The 18,217-nt window shown below is 59.0% G+C and overlaps 2 protein-coding genes across 17 annotated transcripts in view; one reads left to right on the top strand and one right to left on the bottom strand.

Annotated features, from left to right (window-relative positions):
• The window catches only part of ADD1 (adducin 1), an 85,445-nt gene extending 73,520 nt beyond the window's left edge, over window positions 1-11,925 (top strand). For 3 of the 5 annotated variants that reach the window (XM_087864328.1, XM_045774853.2, XM_045774854.2), the window contains exons 13-16: window positions 694-786; window positions 5,186-5,342; window positions 7,717-7,815; window positions 10,061-11,925. In XM_087864328.1, the coding sequence (XP_087720454.1) occupies window positions 694-786; window positions 5,186-5,342; window positions 7,717-7,815; window positions 10,061-10,425 (714 nt within the window). In that variant the 3' untranslated portion in view covers window positions 10,426-11,925. The remainder of the gene's footprint in view (window positions 1-693; window positions 787-5,185; window positions 5,343-7,716; window positions 7,816-10,060) is intronic. The other 2 variants (XM_045774855.2, XM_045774857.2) reach the window with 1 other exon arrangement.
• Window positions 11,926-12,553: 628 nt separating this feature from the next.
• Window positions 12,554-17,860, bottom strand: SLC75A1 (solute carrier family 75 member 1). 12 transcript variants are annotated; one of them, XM_045774791.2, is made up of 13 exons: window positions 17,069-17,860; window positions 15,719-15,904; window positions 15,526-15,622; window positions 15,162-15,265; window positions 14,681-14,839; window positions 14,435-14,596; window positions 14,093-14,201; window positions 13,884-14,017; window positions 13,571-13,679; window positions 13,399-13,489; window positions 13,257-13,304; window positions 13,081-13,170; window positions 12,554-12,943 (listed from the first exon to the last, which is right to left on the bottom strand). In XM_045774791.2, the coding sequence occupies exons 2-13, from the start codon at window positions 15,890-15,892 to the stop codon at window positions 12,649-12,651; spliced, it is 1,572 nt and encodes a 523-aa protein (XP_045630747.2). In that variant the 5' UTR covers window positions 15,893-15,904; window positions 17,069-17,860; the 3' UTR covers window positions 12,554-12,648. The 12 variants fall into 12 exon arrangements, with proteins under 12 accessions (XP_045630747.2, XP_045630745.2, XP_045630743.2 ...); XM_045774789.2 differs by lacking the exon at window positions 17,069-17,860 and adding an exon at window positions 16,389-16,937 and having other exon boundaries at window positions 15,719-15,900; XM_045774787.2 differs by lacking the exon at window positions 17,069-17,860 and adding an exon at window positions 16,389-16,811.
• Between the last annotated feature and the right edge of the window lie 357 nt (window positions 17,861-18,217).

The following is an 18,217-nucleotide window of genomic DNA, read 5'->3' as shown; positions in this document are numbered from 1 at the left end:
ACTGTCTACTCCAAAATTACTCTTGAGTTGGGAGAGAATGACTCTATGAGGTAAGTATTCTAGGCAACCAGTTATCTCCATGAAAAATCCTCACAATAAGGAATAATGCTGGCACTTTTCCTGAAGTTGTAGATTTAGCATAAGCATGCCCAAGGGCCGTGTACCCCCAGCCCTGCTCCATGCGATGCATGCCCATGTGACGGCAGCACCCATGCTGCCTGCTTGGGGACTGGATTTGCCCTGGTTTTAGCAGTATACTGGGGAAAATACTAGAAGAGGGTGGGTTTAATGGCCTTTTTGTTCTTGTGTATATTGCCGCCTGCAATCATGTGCTGCTCGGGCTAAAGTGCTTTCAGAGGGTACCTGTAAATGTGGCCTCCACATTTACATGCCCTTCTGGAGAAGGACTGTTTCTGGCACATAGAAGATAATCGTGTAAGTAGTTATCTCTGAAAATGAAGTTGCCGCCTAATGCTTTAAACACAATGGCAGGGTCGGTAACCGTGTTCCGAATCGGGGCAGCCGTGGTCCTGCTTGTGTGGTCTCTGCTCGCATGTGGCCCCACTGTCACCGCTGCTGTCCCTGTGGCTGGCTGTCTCTGCTGCATGCCCTCGGCTGGCTCCGTCCTGTGCTCTCCGTTGATGTTTCAAAGCTGGGCCTGGTGGGCTCTGATGACTCAGTTTACTGTTGCAGGACGCACCCCTCTCTGACTGTACGGAAACAATCGAAGGGCTCGAGCTTACAGAGCAGACCTTTAGTCCTGCTAGATCTCTCTCTTTTAGAAAGGTACTCACTGCCCTGTCCTCAGCTACCTCTCAGCACGCGCTGCTCTTCACCTGCCCCCCCATCCCTCACTGTCTGCTCTCGCTAGGCACCGTCTTAGTTACTGAAGTAGCTTCACCCCTGTCTCTCAGTTATCCGTGGGATTGTGCAGAGGTTCTGTTCTGCCTGTTCCTTCATGAAGACATTTGGTATGAGGCTCTTTTCACAATGGCTCTTATTCCACGAGGCTGCGGAGGGCGGGCCCATCTTGATGACGTGGCGCCTTTCTGAAGTTCTGCACGTGACTGTGGTTAGTGCACGCTTTTGGGTTTTAGCAAGCCTTTTACAAGGTGCGATTGCAAAAGGCTCATGTGGGCAGACCGTGGGCAGTGGCGGCTCTCCCGTGCGGCCTTCTGCCTTTGCTTGCTCAGCTGTGACCGCACATGCTGTGAATATGGCAACTGGAGGTTGTATGATTGAAAGACATCATTTCAGAGGAAGGGGAATCAGTCAGACAGTTTGTATTGTTGAGGAAATATATTTTGCTTTTCCCTTAAAAAACCCTGGATAATTTTTTAAAAGTGTTTCACGGGGGAAAAAGGCCTGAAAATTTGAAGCCCAGAGTTGTCCTCTGCGTACATGCGTACCTGGCGTGTTGGAAGGGGACTGTCCGTGAGCATTTGGGCTGCACTACTTGGGGCCGAGGGCGGGCCGCGACTGCCTGCATGTTTCGAGTCTTAGTCACGTTCACCCTTCGTTCAAAGGGAATTTGTGGGGTGTGTCTCTTTCAATTCATATACCCCTGTTGAGATGCAAGTTTCATGTTAGCGACGTTCCAGTTGCCAGAAAGAAGCAGCTCTGTCCCAAAGTCTGTATCTCCCTGTGGGGACTTCCCCCCAGTAACAGGATTTTGCATACTTACGTATTAATTTCAGGGCTCCCATTTTTCCTTATCGTTAGAATGTACTTCCAGCTGCCATTCCTGGAGGAGCTCCTCAGAGCAGAGGAGAAAGATGTACTTGTTTTGCATCTCAGTACTTTGGGCTGGAAGCTGTTGTGATCTTGTGAGTTCCTGTTTTTTTCCTCAGACGTGTGAAGGTGTGCTGTGCAGGAGCCCAGGGGCTTCCTGTGCGGAGTGCACCCGTGGCTGCCACCCCGTGGCTCTGTGGGCAGAGCCGGTTGCAACAGTCCTTGCTCGTGGTCCTCCTGGCGCGCTGTTGCGCACTGTCACACGCAGTGGGCTCTGCTGGAGCCCTTTCAGGGCTCGCTGGAATGCAGGCTGTGTTGAAAGGGGTCTGTTTGGGCCGGTTCCTCCTCCAGCCCCTGTTCTGGCTTTGCTCTGGCGGTGTCAGACCTGGGTGTGTGCCCCGTCGCCTGTGTTTCATGAAGTATAGATGCGGGGCCCCCGAGGCCAGAAGGTCAGAGTCGGTGGGAACGGGATTCCTGGCGATTCCGGTGTCCTCCCCACAGTCTGAGTGCCGCGCTCCGTGAGCGGTGCATCTGGGTGGGGTTAGCCTAGGAAAGTGCGCCCAGCCGAGATGCTAGTGTCGTACCTGGGTTCTTCATCCAGCTTGAGTTTTCTCTGCCACCCTCTTTCTGGTGTTCACATTTGCACCCTTGGTCTTTTCCCCACCGACTAAGCATATTTCATTTCTGTGTTGAGAATATGATTCCACGCATGCCCTTGACTGGGGCTGTTGCCACGGCTTTTGTGTGGGGCTCAAAACGCAGACTGAGTTACTCCTCCTACTAGATGGGCGTTGCTGGCCGGCAATGTGAGTCTCTTTGACCAAGTGAAAAGGACTTTGTTAAACGTCCTAAAAATGTCCTCCTTCCAGTGAGGCAGGTACGTGTAGACACTTTCCATTTGAGAATCTGAGCAACATGTGTTTGGGACTTAGGAGGTTGGAGCTCTTGGGAAGGACTTTCCTTTGCTTCCATCTCTCCCTCCCTGGCGATGGATGGTCGTTCATGCAGAGTGTGTTGCCTTCTGACGGGAGAAGGCACTGCGAGCTGTCAGCCACACCCTGATGCTCTGGTTCCAGAAGGAGTCCTGAGCGCCCCCGAAGGCTCTCTCCACTCCAGCCCTGCACCTGCCAGCATGTAGCCTGGGGCAGTCTGGCACCTTCTGGACTTCATTACTAGTGAATCGAGCTGTTAGACATCAGGTTTATGCTAAGCCTGCCCAGCGCAGCCAGGAACTGTCCTGCGGGGTCTGGGCACTGTGAGCCCCTGTTCTCTGCAACTCTGTGCGCATGGGCTGTGGCCCTCCCACACGCTGTGCTGTGTGGTGGACGCGCGAGGGGCCTGGGCCCACCTCGCAGACTTACATGGTGCATTTGGTGTTGAGCACCCAGAAGTGTGTGGCCCGGCACTGAGAACGTAAATTTAAATCTGAGTGGGTTTTATGGATGAAAGCCTGATGCTCGGAGAGATCGGGTCACTAGCCCTGTTTGTGTTGCTTGCCAGCTTCCCAGCCAAGTGCAGAAGCAGTTCCTGGGCATCTGGTTTGCTTGGAGCCCCTGTTCTGTGGCTAGAGGTGAGGGAAGCTGCAGGAGCCTCCCCGTGGCCTGCTGGGGAGAGCAGCTGCGTCACAGCCTGGTTTCTCAGCCCAGACTGCTCCGTAGGGGACCTTTTTCCCTCTGCATCCCAAGCCCTGCTCCCTCTGTCCCCCAGTCTGTTTAGAGCCCAGGTCTTGGCAGGTGCTTGGCTGTTGGCTGAGGAATTTGGAGGAGGGAGGCCTGGCAGCAGAGGTGGGAACCAACAGGCTGTGCCTCGAGGGTTACATGTGTCAGGGCGGGAAGGGCCTTGCTAGTCCATGGGCGCCTCTGTGGCAGGTGATTCTTGATACTTTATTCATCCCTTGATTTGAACTTTTAAGTGAATGGGAACATTTCTCTCAAACCTCACTTCACCTCGTCATTTTCTCGGCAGTGATACCAGGATGCGAATGCAACTGGCCACGTTGCCGTAGAGTCAGGGAACTGCACGGCCGGGCCGCAGCTGTTGTCAGCCCCACGGGCTCCTCTCAAGGAAGCAAAACCGGGGGCTGTGCACAGGAACAGGCATCAGTGAGTAGCGAGTGGCAGGCAGGGATTCAGTCCCCTGTCTTGGGGAGACAGGGCTGCTTCTGAGTGAAAGGCCAGTTGACCTTGGGTCATTGTTGGTCAGAAAGAGGGCCTCCCTTGACCATCCAGGTCATCTTGCATCTCGAGGCTCTCTGAGCAAAGGTGCCTAACTCCAGCAGGCCCTTTGCTTCTCTTCCCCGGCCCTGCATCCCTGATGGATCATGGGTGCTCTGGACTGTCCATACCCGGCTTGCTGGGAAGGGGCCCCTTAGCCCAGGCTCCCCAGCCTTTGCCAGGGCAGTGGGTGGCCCAGGTGAGCTGAATTTCCCCAGCACTCAGTCTGGCTCTGTCTCTCATGCACGTTGCTCGGGCATGGTCTCTCTCTGGTGTTCTCCCCTTACTGAGGAGAGTATGGACAGACCAGGCCTACCATCAAAATTTTGGATTGTCGTATCATGGGTTGTTTTTGGACGCTCCCATAAAGTAATGGGCATGTGTGTGTGTTCTGGTTAACTTTCTCAGAAAATGAACCCAGGGCATTTGGGGGCCAACCAGGCTGGGTGGTGGGACACAGAGCTGTGCTGGACATGTGAGTATAGGCTGGACATCACACACCCCAGAGCTGCCTCCCCCCACTGGCTCCCTCCCTCCAGGCCTGCTTCCCCACCCCCAGTGATGGCCCAGCATGGGGCAGCCTCCCTTTGCAGACCTGGCACTGACTGCCAGACACCTTTGTGCTCTGCTTGCTTGCTTTTTCTCTTTCTTTCCTACATGTTCTCGGTTTTCCAAATTCCTCAGACAAATACTGGTATTTTGGGACTTCTTAAAAAAATTTCTCAGTGTTTTGGGATAAGTTCTAGGAGCTAGTTATAAACGAAACACGCAGTTAAAAGAACAGAACTTAATCTGTGAATTTAGAAAGTAAGCAAATCTCCGAGCATACTTTCCCCGACTTGGAATCCTGGATGTTTTCTGATGTCGTGAGGAGGGCAATTGACTTAAAGAGTTGGCTCTTCCGTCCCTGCCAGGAAGGAGATGGTGTTCTCCCTGAGGTACTCTGCTCTCTGTGCCCCTGGTGCCTTTGCCTCTGAAGCCTGAAGGACTTTCCTAGGATTTTTTTCTCCTGTTAAATTTGTTTTGTAGCTTCAAAGTTGTGTTTCTCTGTCTCCGACCACTGGAGGCTGCAGCTTAGCCTCAGTCTCAGGGCCCAGGGCGAGGCCCAGACAAAGTCTCAGGGTTGTCTGTGTGCTCTGGGAAATCTGCCCACCCCGCCCTGCCTGCAGCTTTGCCCGGGGAGGGGGGAGAGTCCCTGCGGGCAGGGCTCCCACAGACTGGGCATCCCTTTTTGTCTGCAGGGGGAGCTGGTGACAGCCTCCAAGGCCATCATTGAGAAGGAGTACCAGCCCCACGTCATCGTGAGCACCACGGGCCCCAACCCCTTCAACACGCTCACCGACAGAGAGCTGGAGGAGTACCGCCGGGAGGTGGAGCGGAAGCAGAAGGGCCCCGAAGGTGAGTGTGCGAGAGTCCTGGGCACGCAGGCACACTCAGCATGGGTGGGACGTGAAGTGAGAGAAGGCGCTCTGCCAGCTCCTTTGTGCCCAGGTGTTGACTGGGGGTGATGAGGACAGTCACTCGCATGAAAGATCAGCCTTGTGTTTGGTTAAGACCGGAATGTTATTCCGTGCACATTTCTTAGTTCCGGAGGGATTAGAAGGGGAAACACACTAGTGAATGGTCTGCTTAGGAGGGACCAGGAGGCTGTGTTCTACAGCCAGACTGCTCTTTCTGCACAAACCCCGAGGGTCTTCCCGGGCAGGGTATGATCGCAGGCGGTGTGCTAGCATGGTGACGGCTCCAGCGCATGCCCAGACCGAGTGATGAGTGTGGCTGTGGCTGGTGCCCCCTCTGTCTCTCTTGGTAACTCACCGACCCAGGAGGTCATATTTTTGTAAAACACAACAGGACTATTTCGCAACAAATGAGAATCAATGACTAAGAGCCAGAACCTCTGGGAACAAGTGGTTTCAAACTCTAGGTTTTGAAAGTAGATCCAAGAATTTGGAGAACTAATGCAAGAAGCCAGTCTCCCCCTGCCTCTGCTACAAAGGCGTACTTTCCCTGAGCACCCTTGGTTGGTTACCAGGAATGCCCTGGGCACAGATAGCCCCCAACCAGGAGGTTCATGCTGCGTCCTCAGGGCCGTTAAGTTCCAACCCTGGTCTTTGTACTGAAGCCTCCGATCCTGAGCAGGGATCACACGTCTTCCCCGGCTTGCTCCCTGGGAATCAGCCTTTGGAATGGAAGTCCCACGGTGTTCCATGGCCCTGGGTCCTTGGCGGATCCTCCAGGGAATTATGTATTGCTCCTCGTAACCTCTGATTTGCCGCAATTTAGGTTTTTTTGGGTCTCGTTTTAGACCAAGTGATGCATTATGTAGATGCTGTTGAAATTTGAGTTGTATAAAAAACTATTGTTTTTTGCTGAATTGTTTTCAGCGTGTGTTACGGCGTCACTGCCCGTCACTTTCTGTTAGCTGTGCATTAGGGTTAAGACTTAGCACACATCGCATCAGAGTGAGCCCAGGCTTCCCGCCACATGGGGCTCTGCTTCCGATCATCTCCCCTGAGTGGTGCGTGCAGCCCCACAGAGAGCTTTGTCTGCCCTGTCGCCATAAGTCCCTGCCTCAGGGTGGTGCGTGGGCCCGAGCTTTTGGTCCTGCAGGCAAATCCTGATTCCAGAGCACACACGTGTGTCTGCCCTTTGGGCCCTTCCAGTGTCTGGGAAATCTGGATTACAAGAAAATGTTTTTTGAGTCAAACTGCAAGGCACACAGGGGTTTCCTTCCACCTGAGGAGGGATGTTACAGCCGTTGAGTGTATGGGGCGGTTATGACCGTGCTCTGTGATCACTGAGCTGTCTGCAGTGTGAGGGCCTGCCAGGGGGCACTACCAGGAGACCCCTGCCTGGTGCTGGCCCTGGGCATGGGGGGTGCCACACGGCAGCACTCCCCGCAGGAGGAAGGAAGAGAGCCTTGGGTCTTGGGCACCTTTCCTGGTTGAGGGAGCTCATGGGAGATGGAGAGGCCTTTGTTCATAGACACCTGGTTTCAGGAAGGTAGGTTGGCATCTCTATAACATCAGAGGCCCTGCTGATTATAGCTGCTTGTTCAAAATACGAGACGTAGTGATGCCAAGCTGTGAATATAAAAAGTTTAAACGAGAGAAGGAGATTTAAGGAATTAGGATAACATTGGTATGTATTTTTCCCTAAAAGAGAAGTAGATTTGGATTTTCTGGATCCTGCGTCCTAGTACCTGCAGTTTTTTCTCTGGTCCTCATCAGCATATTTTACTTCAAAAAATAAAAATATTATAATTGCGAGGTTTAAATTATCGGTAGAAAATGCTGTGCATAAAAGAATGGAAACCAGTGCAGTGTTCATGTGACCTCCTTGAGGTGGTGGGTAGGGTGAGGGTACCTGGGACCCTGGGCTGCTGGCTCAGCCCTGGGGAGGGCTCCTCACTGGAGCACAGGTGGGGACAGGCCAGGGGTCACCAGCCCCCGTGTCAGTGTTGGCTCTGGCAGATTCTCTCTGGCATAAGAATGGAAATCAATTTTGTATCCAAAGTTGGTTGAATCTCTTGAGATTCAGATCCACACCGCAGTCACGATCGGCCTTCTCTGACCCCTTGGAGAGATGAATACAGCGTGGCCGTGAGCCCTTCCGGTCTCTTGGATGCACCCGAGAATGAGAAGTTTCAGCTGTCCCCCTCGAGGCAGCCGGCTGGGCAGGGCAGGAGGGCCTGCCTGCCTTTGAGGAACATGAAGGCTCATGATGGCTGGAGGTCTTTACTTTGCGCTTCTCCCTTTCTGTCCGTCTGCAGAGCATCTGGATGAGACCAGAGAACAGAAAGAAAAGAGTTCTCCAGAGCCCCCTGCTGCCCCCCAGACCCCCCCCAGCTCCCCCGTCAAGCTTGAGGAAGGTGAGCTCTGGGGTGGACGCGAGCGTGTGGCTGCCCTGCTGTGGGAGGGTGCATGGCCTTCTGTGGTCTGGCGTCCACCACGAGAGGCAGATTTCGTGTCTTGTCCAGTAGAGGGAGAGCAACCGGGTGTCAGTAGTTGAGTGGACGGTCGTGGGGAGGAGCGAGCATTTGCGTGGAAACCAGCACGACACATGGTTCTGAACTGGCCCGTCTCCCTTGCTCCTGTTTTGGTTCTGTCCTGGGTCATTTGAGGCAGCAGCTTTAGTAGTGAGACATCAGGACAAGGTGGGAGGACAGACTTCGGGGATTCGATCCCACCTTTGTTTATGATGTCCGTTTTGCCCACTGCTTACGCATTTCTCAAACCTTACTGTGTCCAGATCACCCCTCTGGAAACGTCTTCCATCGTGTCTGGGCTGCAGGGCTTCGTGTGACCTGCTCTAGTGATCAGTCTGTGCCGAGTGCTGGCCTCCACGGGCCTCTCAGACCACCCACTGCGTGTTTGTGGCGTGTGGCCTGCGTGTCTGTCCCTCGGTCTTACGTGTCGTGCTTCCCCTGCCTGTGGGGAGCCCATGGCTTGCCTTCCTCCCCACTGTCCACAAGAATGGCTTGGCCATTCTCCTTTGGTAACCCAGTGGCTGTGACTGAATGCCTAGATTCTCTCCCTGTGCTTTTCTCTTCCTGTGGCTGCGTTCCAAACAGGAGGTGGCTGTGCTAGAGAGTACCTCTTACCATAGTAAGTACCGCCGCGGCTGGCCCTCCGCTGCCAGCCAGCGCTCCCTGTGCTTCACCTCATTCTCCTGCTTCTTTGTTGCTTCCTCAGTTCTGTTTTCTGTTTTTTCAAAGTAAAAATAGAGCCCCCCCCCCCCATACCCAGTTCCGCCCTCCTAGGCAGCGGCATCTTGGCCGGGGCTCGGTCGCCGGAGAGCTGGGTGGTGGCAGCCTGCCCCGGGGGCTCCTGGGGACCCAGGCAGTGCCGCTCATGGCCCTGGGGGTCTCAGGAGTTCCCGAGCGGCCACATGGCCCTGCTCAGCCTGCGACTGCTCAGCGGGGTCACACACACATCCAGACGAGGTTCAGGCTGGGGGGTGGGGTGGGGATGGGTTTTGCCTCGTGCTGCATGCGGGTTGCTTCTGTTGGGATCTTGGCTTAAGCTGAGCGCTTAAGCGTAGTTGGGGATGGGGCAAGAGAGCTCTGTTTGGTGCTGTTTTTAATGTGGCGTTTGGTCACATGGTAGAGTTCCCCGGAGACCCCACAGGCCACCTCTGCACGTTCTGCAGGGTGAATGCTGACTTCCTCCTGTCCCCCTAAGTAAGGACAGTTAATTATGGTGGGACAGAAGGTGGCTCAGGGGCCAGCCGGGGTGGCTCCAGCCTCCCAGAGCCGAAGCGCTAAGCGTTTGGGGCCCAGAGCCTCCCTCGGCCGCCCCTCACCCGCACTCCGCTCCGAGCCCCGCCCAGACGCGTGGCTTGGTTTCTCTGTACTAAATGGTTTAGTCTTGCCCAAGCAGCCAGTCGCTTTAACTCTGTAGGATGTCGTAAAAATCTACAAAACTGGTTTCCCCCTGGTCAGAGTCCGGGTAGAGATCGGGTGATGGGACCTTCCCCGGAAACCCCGCCTTGGGCTGGGTCTTTACAGCAGTTACCTTGTGGCCACTCATGTTCCCGTGTTCGAGTGCTGAAGCTGGCCTGCCTTTTGCCCCATCCCTTACCTTACAGTTCCTCTCTTTGCTTCCATTCTCCCGCCTTCAGTGGCTTTATTTTGTTTGATGTTGATAGTACACTTGGGGTCTGGGAGTTAACCATCGTTTTCCATGGTTTTCTTCTTGGGGGAGACCAGGTGTTGTGGACCCAAATGTAGGCCTAATTTCAGAACTACTAATACTGCCCTTAGGGTTCTAGAACAAACTCCCGTTCAGGTGTTAAGTGCAGAACATGGTCCTCGCGCAGTGCCGCCGGCCTGCCCAGCTCTCCCCAGAACCGCGTCTGGGTCTGTCAGCACACCGTCCTCGAGGAGGAGCTGAACCGCCCCCCCCCCCAGGTTGCGTCTCCATTTTGTACTATGAGCCACATCCAGCCTTGAAGTGGAGTAGACCTGATTTCAAGTTTCTTGCTCTTGTCTTAGTAAAAGCCCCTAGAGCCCAGCCCCGCAGCCGTCTCGGTGCGGGGCGCTGCCTCTCTCTCAGGGCGCCCCGCTCGGGTCGGAGGCTGCTCTTCAGCCCTGTCTCTCGTCCCCCGCCCGCCAGACCTGCCGCAGGAGGCCACCTCTGGAGAGGACAGTGATGCTGCCACCTTCAAGCCGACCCTCCCTGACCTGTCCCCTGATGAGCCTTCAGAAGCGCTCGGCTTCCCCACACTGGAGGAGGAGGAGGAGGAGGAGGGGCTCTGTGAAGCCCGGGAGCCTCCCAGCCCCGCCAGGTCCCCTGTGGCGGCCAGCCCCGAGCCAGCTTCCGCCCCGGCAGTGGAAGAGGCCACCTCCCCAGCTGCTGAGGAGGGGGCTGCCGTGGACCCCGGCAGCGATGGGTCTCCGGGCAAGTCCCCTTCCAAGAAGAAGAAGAAATTCCGTACCCCCTCCTTTCTGAAGAAGAGCAAGAAGAGGAGTGACTCCTGAAGGCCCGTCCCGCACACACCGACGCCACCAGACTGCCCCTGATTGTGTCTTGTGTCCTGTCTTGTGTCATGGAATGCAAAAAGCCCAACCCTCCACGTAGCTAGAGCTCCCCTCACAGTGTGACCAAATCCCCATGTAGACCGGTGCTAACCTCGTGTGCGCGTGCCGCAGGCCTCGGCCTCGGGTGCTGGGGGAGATGCGTCTCCGCGGCCCCTCTGCCTCCGCCCTCACTGCCTGGACCAGCACCCGCGGGCGCGCTCTCCCCTGGGGACGGTGCGTCCTGGTTCTGGCCGGACAGTTGGAGGCCCTGGCGGCTCTGGCCTTGTCCTCCCTCTCCTCCTGTGGTGCAGTCTCCCGTGCTGTGTGTCTGCTAGGCTCCCCCTCACCCCCACGTCTCAGGTGACTGAATCAGCTTGGAGCTTCCCGCTGGCATTACCTGCTCCGTGATCTCACTGGGTTCGTAGCTACAGAGCCTCAGTCCTGTGAAAGCATTCCTGTGCCCGCCAGCGGTCCCGGGCACCCTGACGACCTTTGAGAGCTGGGGACCCAGCAGCAAAGGGGCCCGCGTACACCTCACGTGCCCTGTGCATGGTCTGATGGCACAGAGGCCAGAAACGGGGTGCAGGGGCCCCCGCTTTCTTACTGGGGTCTCTAGATTCCTGTCATAGAGAAGATACATTAAGAGGGGGAAGAGTCCTTTCTAGAATTTTCTTTCAGCAGGTTTGCAATTCATCCTCCATTTTGACCACGAGCATGAACGGGCCACTTTTTGCTTTAGTTTTCTCCCTCCGGCCTGCCAGCAGGGCACGGCTCACTTACTGTGCGGGAGGTTTTGGAGCTGGGGAGGGATCTCCGCTTACTTTAACTCAGCCTGAAAGATCCCCTGGTTTTGGTAAAAGGTAACTCAAGGTAGAAGGGGACCCAGGGGTCCCTCCCTAACTTCTCACACTAGGCGTTTATGGAGCCAGGCCCGGCTCTCCTTGTGGGACATCATAAATTTTCACTGAGATTCCTGAGAAATCACGTGCAGCTGCTTAGCAGAAACTAGTGGAGGACCCATTCCAGGGGCCGCCCAGTGCCGGCCTGGCTAGGTGCCGGCTCGCCGCCTCCCCGGAAGCGGGGAGGGGCCCCTGGTGGACCCGGTGCCAGAGCTGGGCTGGGGTTCCACACGCCTGACTCCAAGCAGGACCTGAGGCTGGCTGCATGGCGCTGACCGCTGCTTCGAGCTTTCTGGAGACTTGCTTTGTCCGGTGTATTGTTTTGTTGCCTGGGTGGTGTTCAGGGTCTCCGCTCTCGCCCTGTCCTTCAGTTAACCGCGACTCTAGCCCTTCCTTTTGTCCCACGTATGCAAGGACTTTCATTTCACTTTTGTAGCTTATTTTAACTCTTTGTATCACAACATGAAGTTTCGTCGCGTATGGACACAGGCTTGGGAGGGTGGGTCCTGCGTCCTTCACTGTAACATGTTCTACTCACAAATAAAATTCTTTAAGCAGTTTCCTTGTCTAAACTTGGAAAGCAGTTTTGCATTTTAAGTCCTTTCCTTTACTTAAGGTAGGACTTCCAGAAGTTTGTCTCGAGTCCCAAAAAGAGATCCGTGTGTGTGTGTGTGTTTTAAGATTTATCAGTGTGGGCGCATGGGGGGAGGGGCAGAGAATCTCCAGCAGACTCCCTGCTCTGAGTGCAGAGCCCCGTGGAGGGGGTGGGAGGGGGTAGATCCCACGACCCTGAGATCATGACCTGAGCTGATGCTCGACCACCCCCAAGTGTTTATTTCTTGATCGAACACTTGCTCTGCACCGGGGAGGTCCCTGCAGCCCAGGACTGCCCTCCCCCAGCCTGCTCCTCCACAGGCTGGGGCAGGACTTGTGATGGGGAGAGCCTGGCACAGAGGCCCCTCCTTCCCGGTCGGCCAGGGTGCAGGGCATAGCCCGGGTATCCAGGCCCAGGCTTGGAGGGGCCTGCATCCCACTTTGTCCTCAGCCTTGTGCAGAATGGCAGCAGACTCGGGAAGAGCCTGGCATGCTGCTCAGTGCAGCTCCAAGAGCCTTCCGCTAAGTTGCTTCTGGTGCCTGGGGGTCTGTGGGGTGGGGGTGACGAGGCACAGCGGTGTATTGGAGAGAGGCACTAGATATAAAATAGCTGCTTTATTTTGTCATTCAGAGGCCTGGCTGACCCTGTGTCACTGAGAGAAGCCAACAGAAAGCCTGGAAGGTTTTGGAGTCACTGCTCCCAGCCCGACAGGCAGGGCCGTCCACACCTAGGGAGGGGCTGGGAGTGTCTCGGGCCCTCTGGGGCTGCAGGCCCTGGGCTGTCCTGGTCTGGGCCCAGGGGAAGGTAGGGCGGGGGGGGGGGGGGTCCCCGGCCCGGGCCTCCTCTCCCCCAGCTTGGGTGGGGCTCAGCTACTCGGCCTTGAGCGCGTGGGCTGGAGGCCTCAGGTTCCACAGGAGCAGGAAGGGGAGCAGGAAGAGGCCAGAGCACACGGTGAAGCAGACCCTGGCCCCTGCCAGCCAGTACACTGTGGAGAGACAGCCTGAGCGGTGACACAGGCCCACCCTGTCCCTGCCGCCCCTCGGCCCCAGGATGGCAGCAGTGTCGGGCGGCCAGAGGGGTAGTGTGGCCCCCTGCCTGGCCTGGCCACCCTGGGGCCCTCACCTGAGGCAGCCACTAGGGGTCCCACCGCCCTGGCCAGGGCGCCCAGGCTCCGCAGCGTGCCCATGATTGTGCCCTTCTGCCCGGGTGAGCCTTGCGGGAAGAAGGGGAGGAGGCCATCAGGTGCCTGCAGGCCTCCTCCCATCTGGGGGGCCTCCAGCAACGGAAGGGCTTCTCACCATAGTTGGCAACCACAGAGGACAGGCAGGGCACCACGACCGCGGCAGCTGGCGGGAGACACCAGGTAGGTGGAGGTCAGCCCGCAGGAGACACCCGGAGGGCTGTGACCCAGGACTCCTGGCCCTGGGAGGGCCCACTTACCGAAGGAGTAGAGCAGCAGCCCCGAGCCTAGCACAGGCAGCGTGAGCCCCCAGCCGATGAGGAGGAAGGCTGGCACGAGCAGCAAGATGGCCTGTGGGTGGGCACGGCAGAGCTCCAGCAGGGCTCAGGATACAGCCTGCCCCCCCCCCCACTCCCCGGGGGAGCCCCGTACCCCCTTCACAGCTGTAATCTCCCTGCCGGGGCTGATCCTCCGTGCATAGGCACCCTGCACGGTGGCCATGGTGAGGCCGATGAAGAAAAACATCTTTCCCTGCTGCAAGCTGGGAGCGGGGGAGCTTTGAGCACCTCAATCCTGCTGCCGGCTGCCCGCCCCTGCTCCCCTGGCCAAGTCAGGAGCCGGGGTGACGGCCGGTTCTCCATGGTGCGCGTGGCCAGGGCAGGAGTCAGCCCTGAAGCCGGGGGTCAGGCCAGGGAGATGGCAGGACGTTCCCAGGCCAGGTCCTTCAAGGGGCCGGCAGCCCTACCTGCTGAACAGGAAGCGCTGGTGGGCAAGGAAGCTGAGCGTGTACTCCAGTCCCGAGAACAGGAAGAGGTAGAGGAAATACACCAGGCCCAGGCGGCGGAGGCTCCTGAGTCCTGGGGAGCAGTGGGGAAAGGGCTGATGATAGCTGCGGGAGGCTGGGGCAGCTGGAGGAGGTGACAGTCCCACCCTCATGAGGGGGTGTCTCCTTACTGTCTCCAGCAGGCGGGTCCTGGCCGCGGGCCACGGCCGAGAAACGGAGCAGGGCCAGGGGGCTGAGCAGATCCGCAGCAGCTTGGAACCCGGGGGCGATGGAGGGTGCCTGGGGCAGGGGCAGGACTGGAGGGGCCTGCCAGGTGGCTGGGGAGGGGCATGACCTGAACCTGCCCTGGCCTCCCCTCCCCGTGCCAGGCCTTAGAGGCAGGGGCACCAGGAGAGGGCAGCCCAGCCCCCCCGGCATCTGGGACTGGCACACAAGCTGGGTATCCCCCCATGCCCACAGAACTGAGCCCCCAGCCCTGGGACCTCTCAGTTCCTTTCTGGGTTCCCCCTTACCCGCTTCTCTGGGGGCAGGGTCTCTGGCAGGAAGCAGAAAATAAACAGCAGGTCTGAGACAGCGAAGAGCAGGGCGAGCCAGGGTACCGTCTCCGCGGACAGGGAGGCACCAAGCATGGGCCCCAGGGTGAAGCCCAGTGAGAAGGCCACCCCGATGACTGCCTGGGGAGAAGGCCGCCTGAGCCAGACAGGAAGACCCCAGCCAAGGAGCCCCCCAGCCGCTCATCCCCCATCACCTGCACGCACCATGCCTCGGCTGCGGGCGGAAGGTGAGCCCAGGTCAGCTATGATGGCCGTGGAGAGGCTGACGTTCCCCTTGCTGATGCCCCCAATCACCCTGGAGGCCAGGAAGGCTGCGAAGCTCCTTGAGGCGGCCCACATGGCGTACGAGGTGGCCAGACCTGCCTGCCTCAGGGTGGGGTCCACGGGGCAGGTATGGTCACTTGAGGCCAGGAGGGGCCCAGAGTTGGGCCGACAAACCCAGGTTAACACCCCTGGGGCCCTGCCCTGTTCTGGAGCATCCAAGGTCCACCTGTGCTCCCAGTGGCCCTTACAGGTGGCAGGAGCAGCTCTGGGAAAGCCTGCCTGGGCCACGGGAGCCACCATTCCCTCAAGCACCACACCCAGGGGACAATGAGGAGCTCACAGCCAACCCCACTTTCTCCCAGAGGGCTGCCAGGCGGGCGAGAGGAAGCTGCACACTCTCACGCCTTGGGCACCCCCGTACCAGGGACAGCAGCATCACCGGGCGCCTCCCCAGACAGTCTGAGACTGCCCCCGTGAGCGGGGCCAAGAGGAACTGCAGGAAGGAGAAGACCGAGCCAATCAGACCTGGGAAAGAAAGAGATTTTGGTCACCACGACTCAGTCTGTCCCCAAGGGCCTGATCCCGAGGGGTGGGTCCTGCAATTCCCAAGCCCTGGGCCTCTGGCTGAGGTGCCCTGACCACCAGTGGACACTGCACTTGGAGAGGGGCAGACAGTGCCCAGGAGCAGGAAGGCGGGGACAGGGACTGGGATTGACTGGAGCCCGGGCAGAGACAAGCGTCCAGACAGGATCACAGGGGTCCCTGCATGGGGCTGGGGGCCATACCTCCAAACAGGACACTGTTGTACCTCTTCTCTGCTGGCATCCCGATTGCTGCGGCAAACCAGTCCACACCTCGCTGCCACGAGCCGTAGAGGGGGTCCTGGGGAACAAGGAAGTGTGACAAGGGTGGGGGGTGTGGGCAGCCATCGTGGGGGGAGTCAGGGCGCCTCTGGGCATGGACATGGGGCGGTCTCACGTGGGCGCGGCCGTGGCTCTCCAGCAGCCCTGGTAGCAGGGGCAGCAGCAGAGTGAAGGCCAGGAGGTCCAGCAGGAGGCCAAGGAAGACCACAGTGATCACGCGCGTCTCTGGCGCCGTCTGTTGGCGGATGGGTGGGCGCGGGGTGCAGCTCCCTCCGGCTCCCCAGCCCATGATCCCGCCTGGCTGAGAGTGTGTTAGGTCTGCATGAGGCCACCTCTGGCCACCCCAGCGCCAGATGTCTACCCTACACGGGGGGGAAACTGAGTCCCCCAGCTCCCGCCATGCGCCCAACCAGACAACAGCCAGCAAGCACCCTAAAGACAGTGCCTGCCCGCCCTGCTAGCGGGCGCCCGCGACCCAACACAGGGTTCCCCCTGTGCACTCCCTCCCCGACCCCGGGCAGCAGGAAACTCAGGCTGCGGGGTTGCGCAAAGAAACCGCAGTCACTGATACCAACCGTCGCCAGGGGTCGGATGGGGCATCGCGGCCCCGGGCATCAGCCCATCCCACACAGCCACCCCATGTCCTCGTGCGGAGCGGGCGGGGAAACTGAAGCCCGGGAGGAGGGCGGCCCCGGCGGCGTCCCTGCGCCCCGAACACGATCCCCGCCCAGGAGCCCGGACCCCGGCCCCGAACTCCGCCCCCCGCCCCGCCCGGAATCCCAGACCTGGCCCCCACTCGGGACCCCGCCCCGGAGGGCCCCCAGGGCCGGGCAGTGGGGCGCGCACTGGACGCGGGAGCAGCCCCGCCCTGCACTTGCCGCGGCCGCGCGCTCGGGGCGGACGGACGGACACGGATACACGGACAGACGGACGGATGCGGAATGGACCGCCGGGCCCGCTGCCAGGGGCGGGGCGTGCGCCGACCACGCCCCCGCCCCGGAAAGTGTGGACGGCAGCCTGCTTCCTCTTCCGGCCGGCGCGCGCTGAGTGCGGGCGGGTGTTGAGGGACCGTGGGGCTTCCGTCTGCCGGGCCGCCGCGGGGTCTCGGCCGCAGGGGCCCCTTCCTGCCGTCCCGCCGCACTTGCGGAGCGCAGGTCGTGCGGGGCGCTGCGCCGTGGAGGACCTCGCGGTGCGGGCCAGCCCCGACCCTGTCCTGCCAGCGGGCGCCTCCGACGTGCCGGTCAGCGGCTGTGACCGCACACACCGTACCCCGGGGCCCCAGGACAGGCGGGTGAGGGGAAGGGGGACCCCCGAGAGCTGCAGCGGGCAGCACGCTGGCCTCTCCTGCTGCAGGCCTGCCTGGTTCCGGGCCGCGGAGGCCCGCCCCTTCTCCCTCCTGAGCTCCTCCGCCCCCCCCCCCCCCCCCGCCACCTCCGCCCGCATCTCAGCCCTCCTTCCCCCGCACCTCCTGGCTTCCAAGGTTCCTGAGACTGTCTGCCTCTAATCAAAACCAGTCAGCTCTTCTCCAAAAGACGGGTTTGGGTCATGTTCATTTTCTTCCAGCTGAGCCATGCTGCCCCTTCAGTAGCCTGTGGCTTCCATGCCAGAAAGACTGGCCGTGTTAACTTCCTATCTTAGATGGTGGGGGTGGTGGCAGCAGGGCAGAGTTGGGAATACGTCTGCAAACGAACTCATCCAAACGGAACAGCCCTCCTTCCGTCCCTGGCCAGGAGGGTCCCAGCTGGGTTTCATACCATCTTCCATCCCTCGTTCTATATACTCCTCTCTGCAAGGGGTAGAGGCAGGGCTGCGATGGCCCAGCTCCAGATATATTTCCAAGAATTCTGTCTGGAGTGGGGTTGGGGAGAAGACCAGGGTGAGCAAACGGATATGTTCCAGGGATACAAGATCTAGACCTGGGGCTTTATGGGCTAGTTGTGAGCACATCCCATCCCCACCAGACTGAAGAGCAAGGCCTCAGCCCGAGAGCCCAGCACCTGACTTGGTCCCGGGTTCAGGGACTTGGTGAATTCAAACAGCAACAGCTGTGTATCAGCACAGGCCGTGTGGTAACAGCAGGCCAGTCTCCCCAGCCATGAGGTGGCCGTGACGGCCTGTGGATATCTGGCAAGTGGGTCTCTGATGACCCTCGGGGAGGCTGGCTGAGTGTTCCTGCATCTCATTCCCAAGCCCAGGGCTGCTCTGGGCAAGCGCGGCTTGAGCCCCACGCACCTGCAGGGACATTCTGGCCCCGTACCCTGCATCCTGAGTTCCAACACCCCCCAGCTTGTCCAAGGTCAAACTCCCCATTCTCCCCACCACTGTCAGGTCACCCTGTCCCTCAGGACGCCAGAGTCATTCTGGCCAGGCCTCCAATCCCTCTGTGGTCATTGCTGTGGCTGGCTGTGTGACCTCAGGGACTGGCTGCTTGGCACGGGCACCAGGGCCACCATGCAGGGCTGGTCAGTGTGCCGCAGGCTGTGTGACATCGGCCTCCACCGCTGGCCCGGGGAGGGCCAGGCCTCTGCGCTGGGCCCCGTGTCACCTGCGTCACCAGATGTTACTGGGACCGAACATATCCCTGCCCTCAGTCCCAAACCTTGTGATTAACAGA

Source organism: Ursus americanus, chromosome 8, assembly GCF_024610735.1.
Source record: "Ursus americanus isolate L20-20 chromosome 8, mUrsAme1.1.p, whole genome shotgun sequence".
NCBI classification, from domain to species: Eukaryota; Metazoa; Chordata; class Mammalia; order Carnivora; family Ursidae; genus Ursus; species Ursus americanus.
This window is presented reverse-complemented; position numbering and strand designations above follow the sequence as displayed.

What these genes read in the sequence shown, in the direction of transcription:
- SLC75A1 (XM_045774785.2), bottom strand. Translation starts at nt 16,218, where the DNA reads ATGCCCGGGGCCGCGATGCCCCATCCGACCCCTGGCGACG. An exon ending in AGAGCCACGGCCGCGCCCAC is followed by an intron (nt 15,623 to 15,718) that starts GTGAGACCGCCC and finishes CTTGTTCCCCAG; the next exon opens with GACCCCCTCTACGGCTCGTG. An exon ending in CTCTGTGGTTGCCAACTATG is followed by an intron (nt 13,171 to 13,256) that starts GTGAGAAGCCCT and finishes TCTTCCCGCAAG; the next exon opens with GCTCACCCGGGCAGAAGGGC.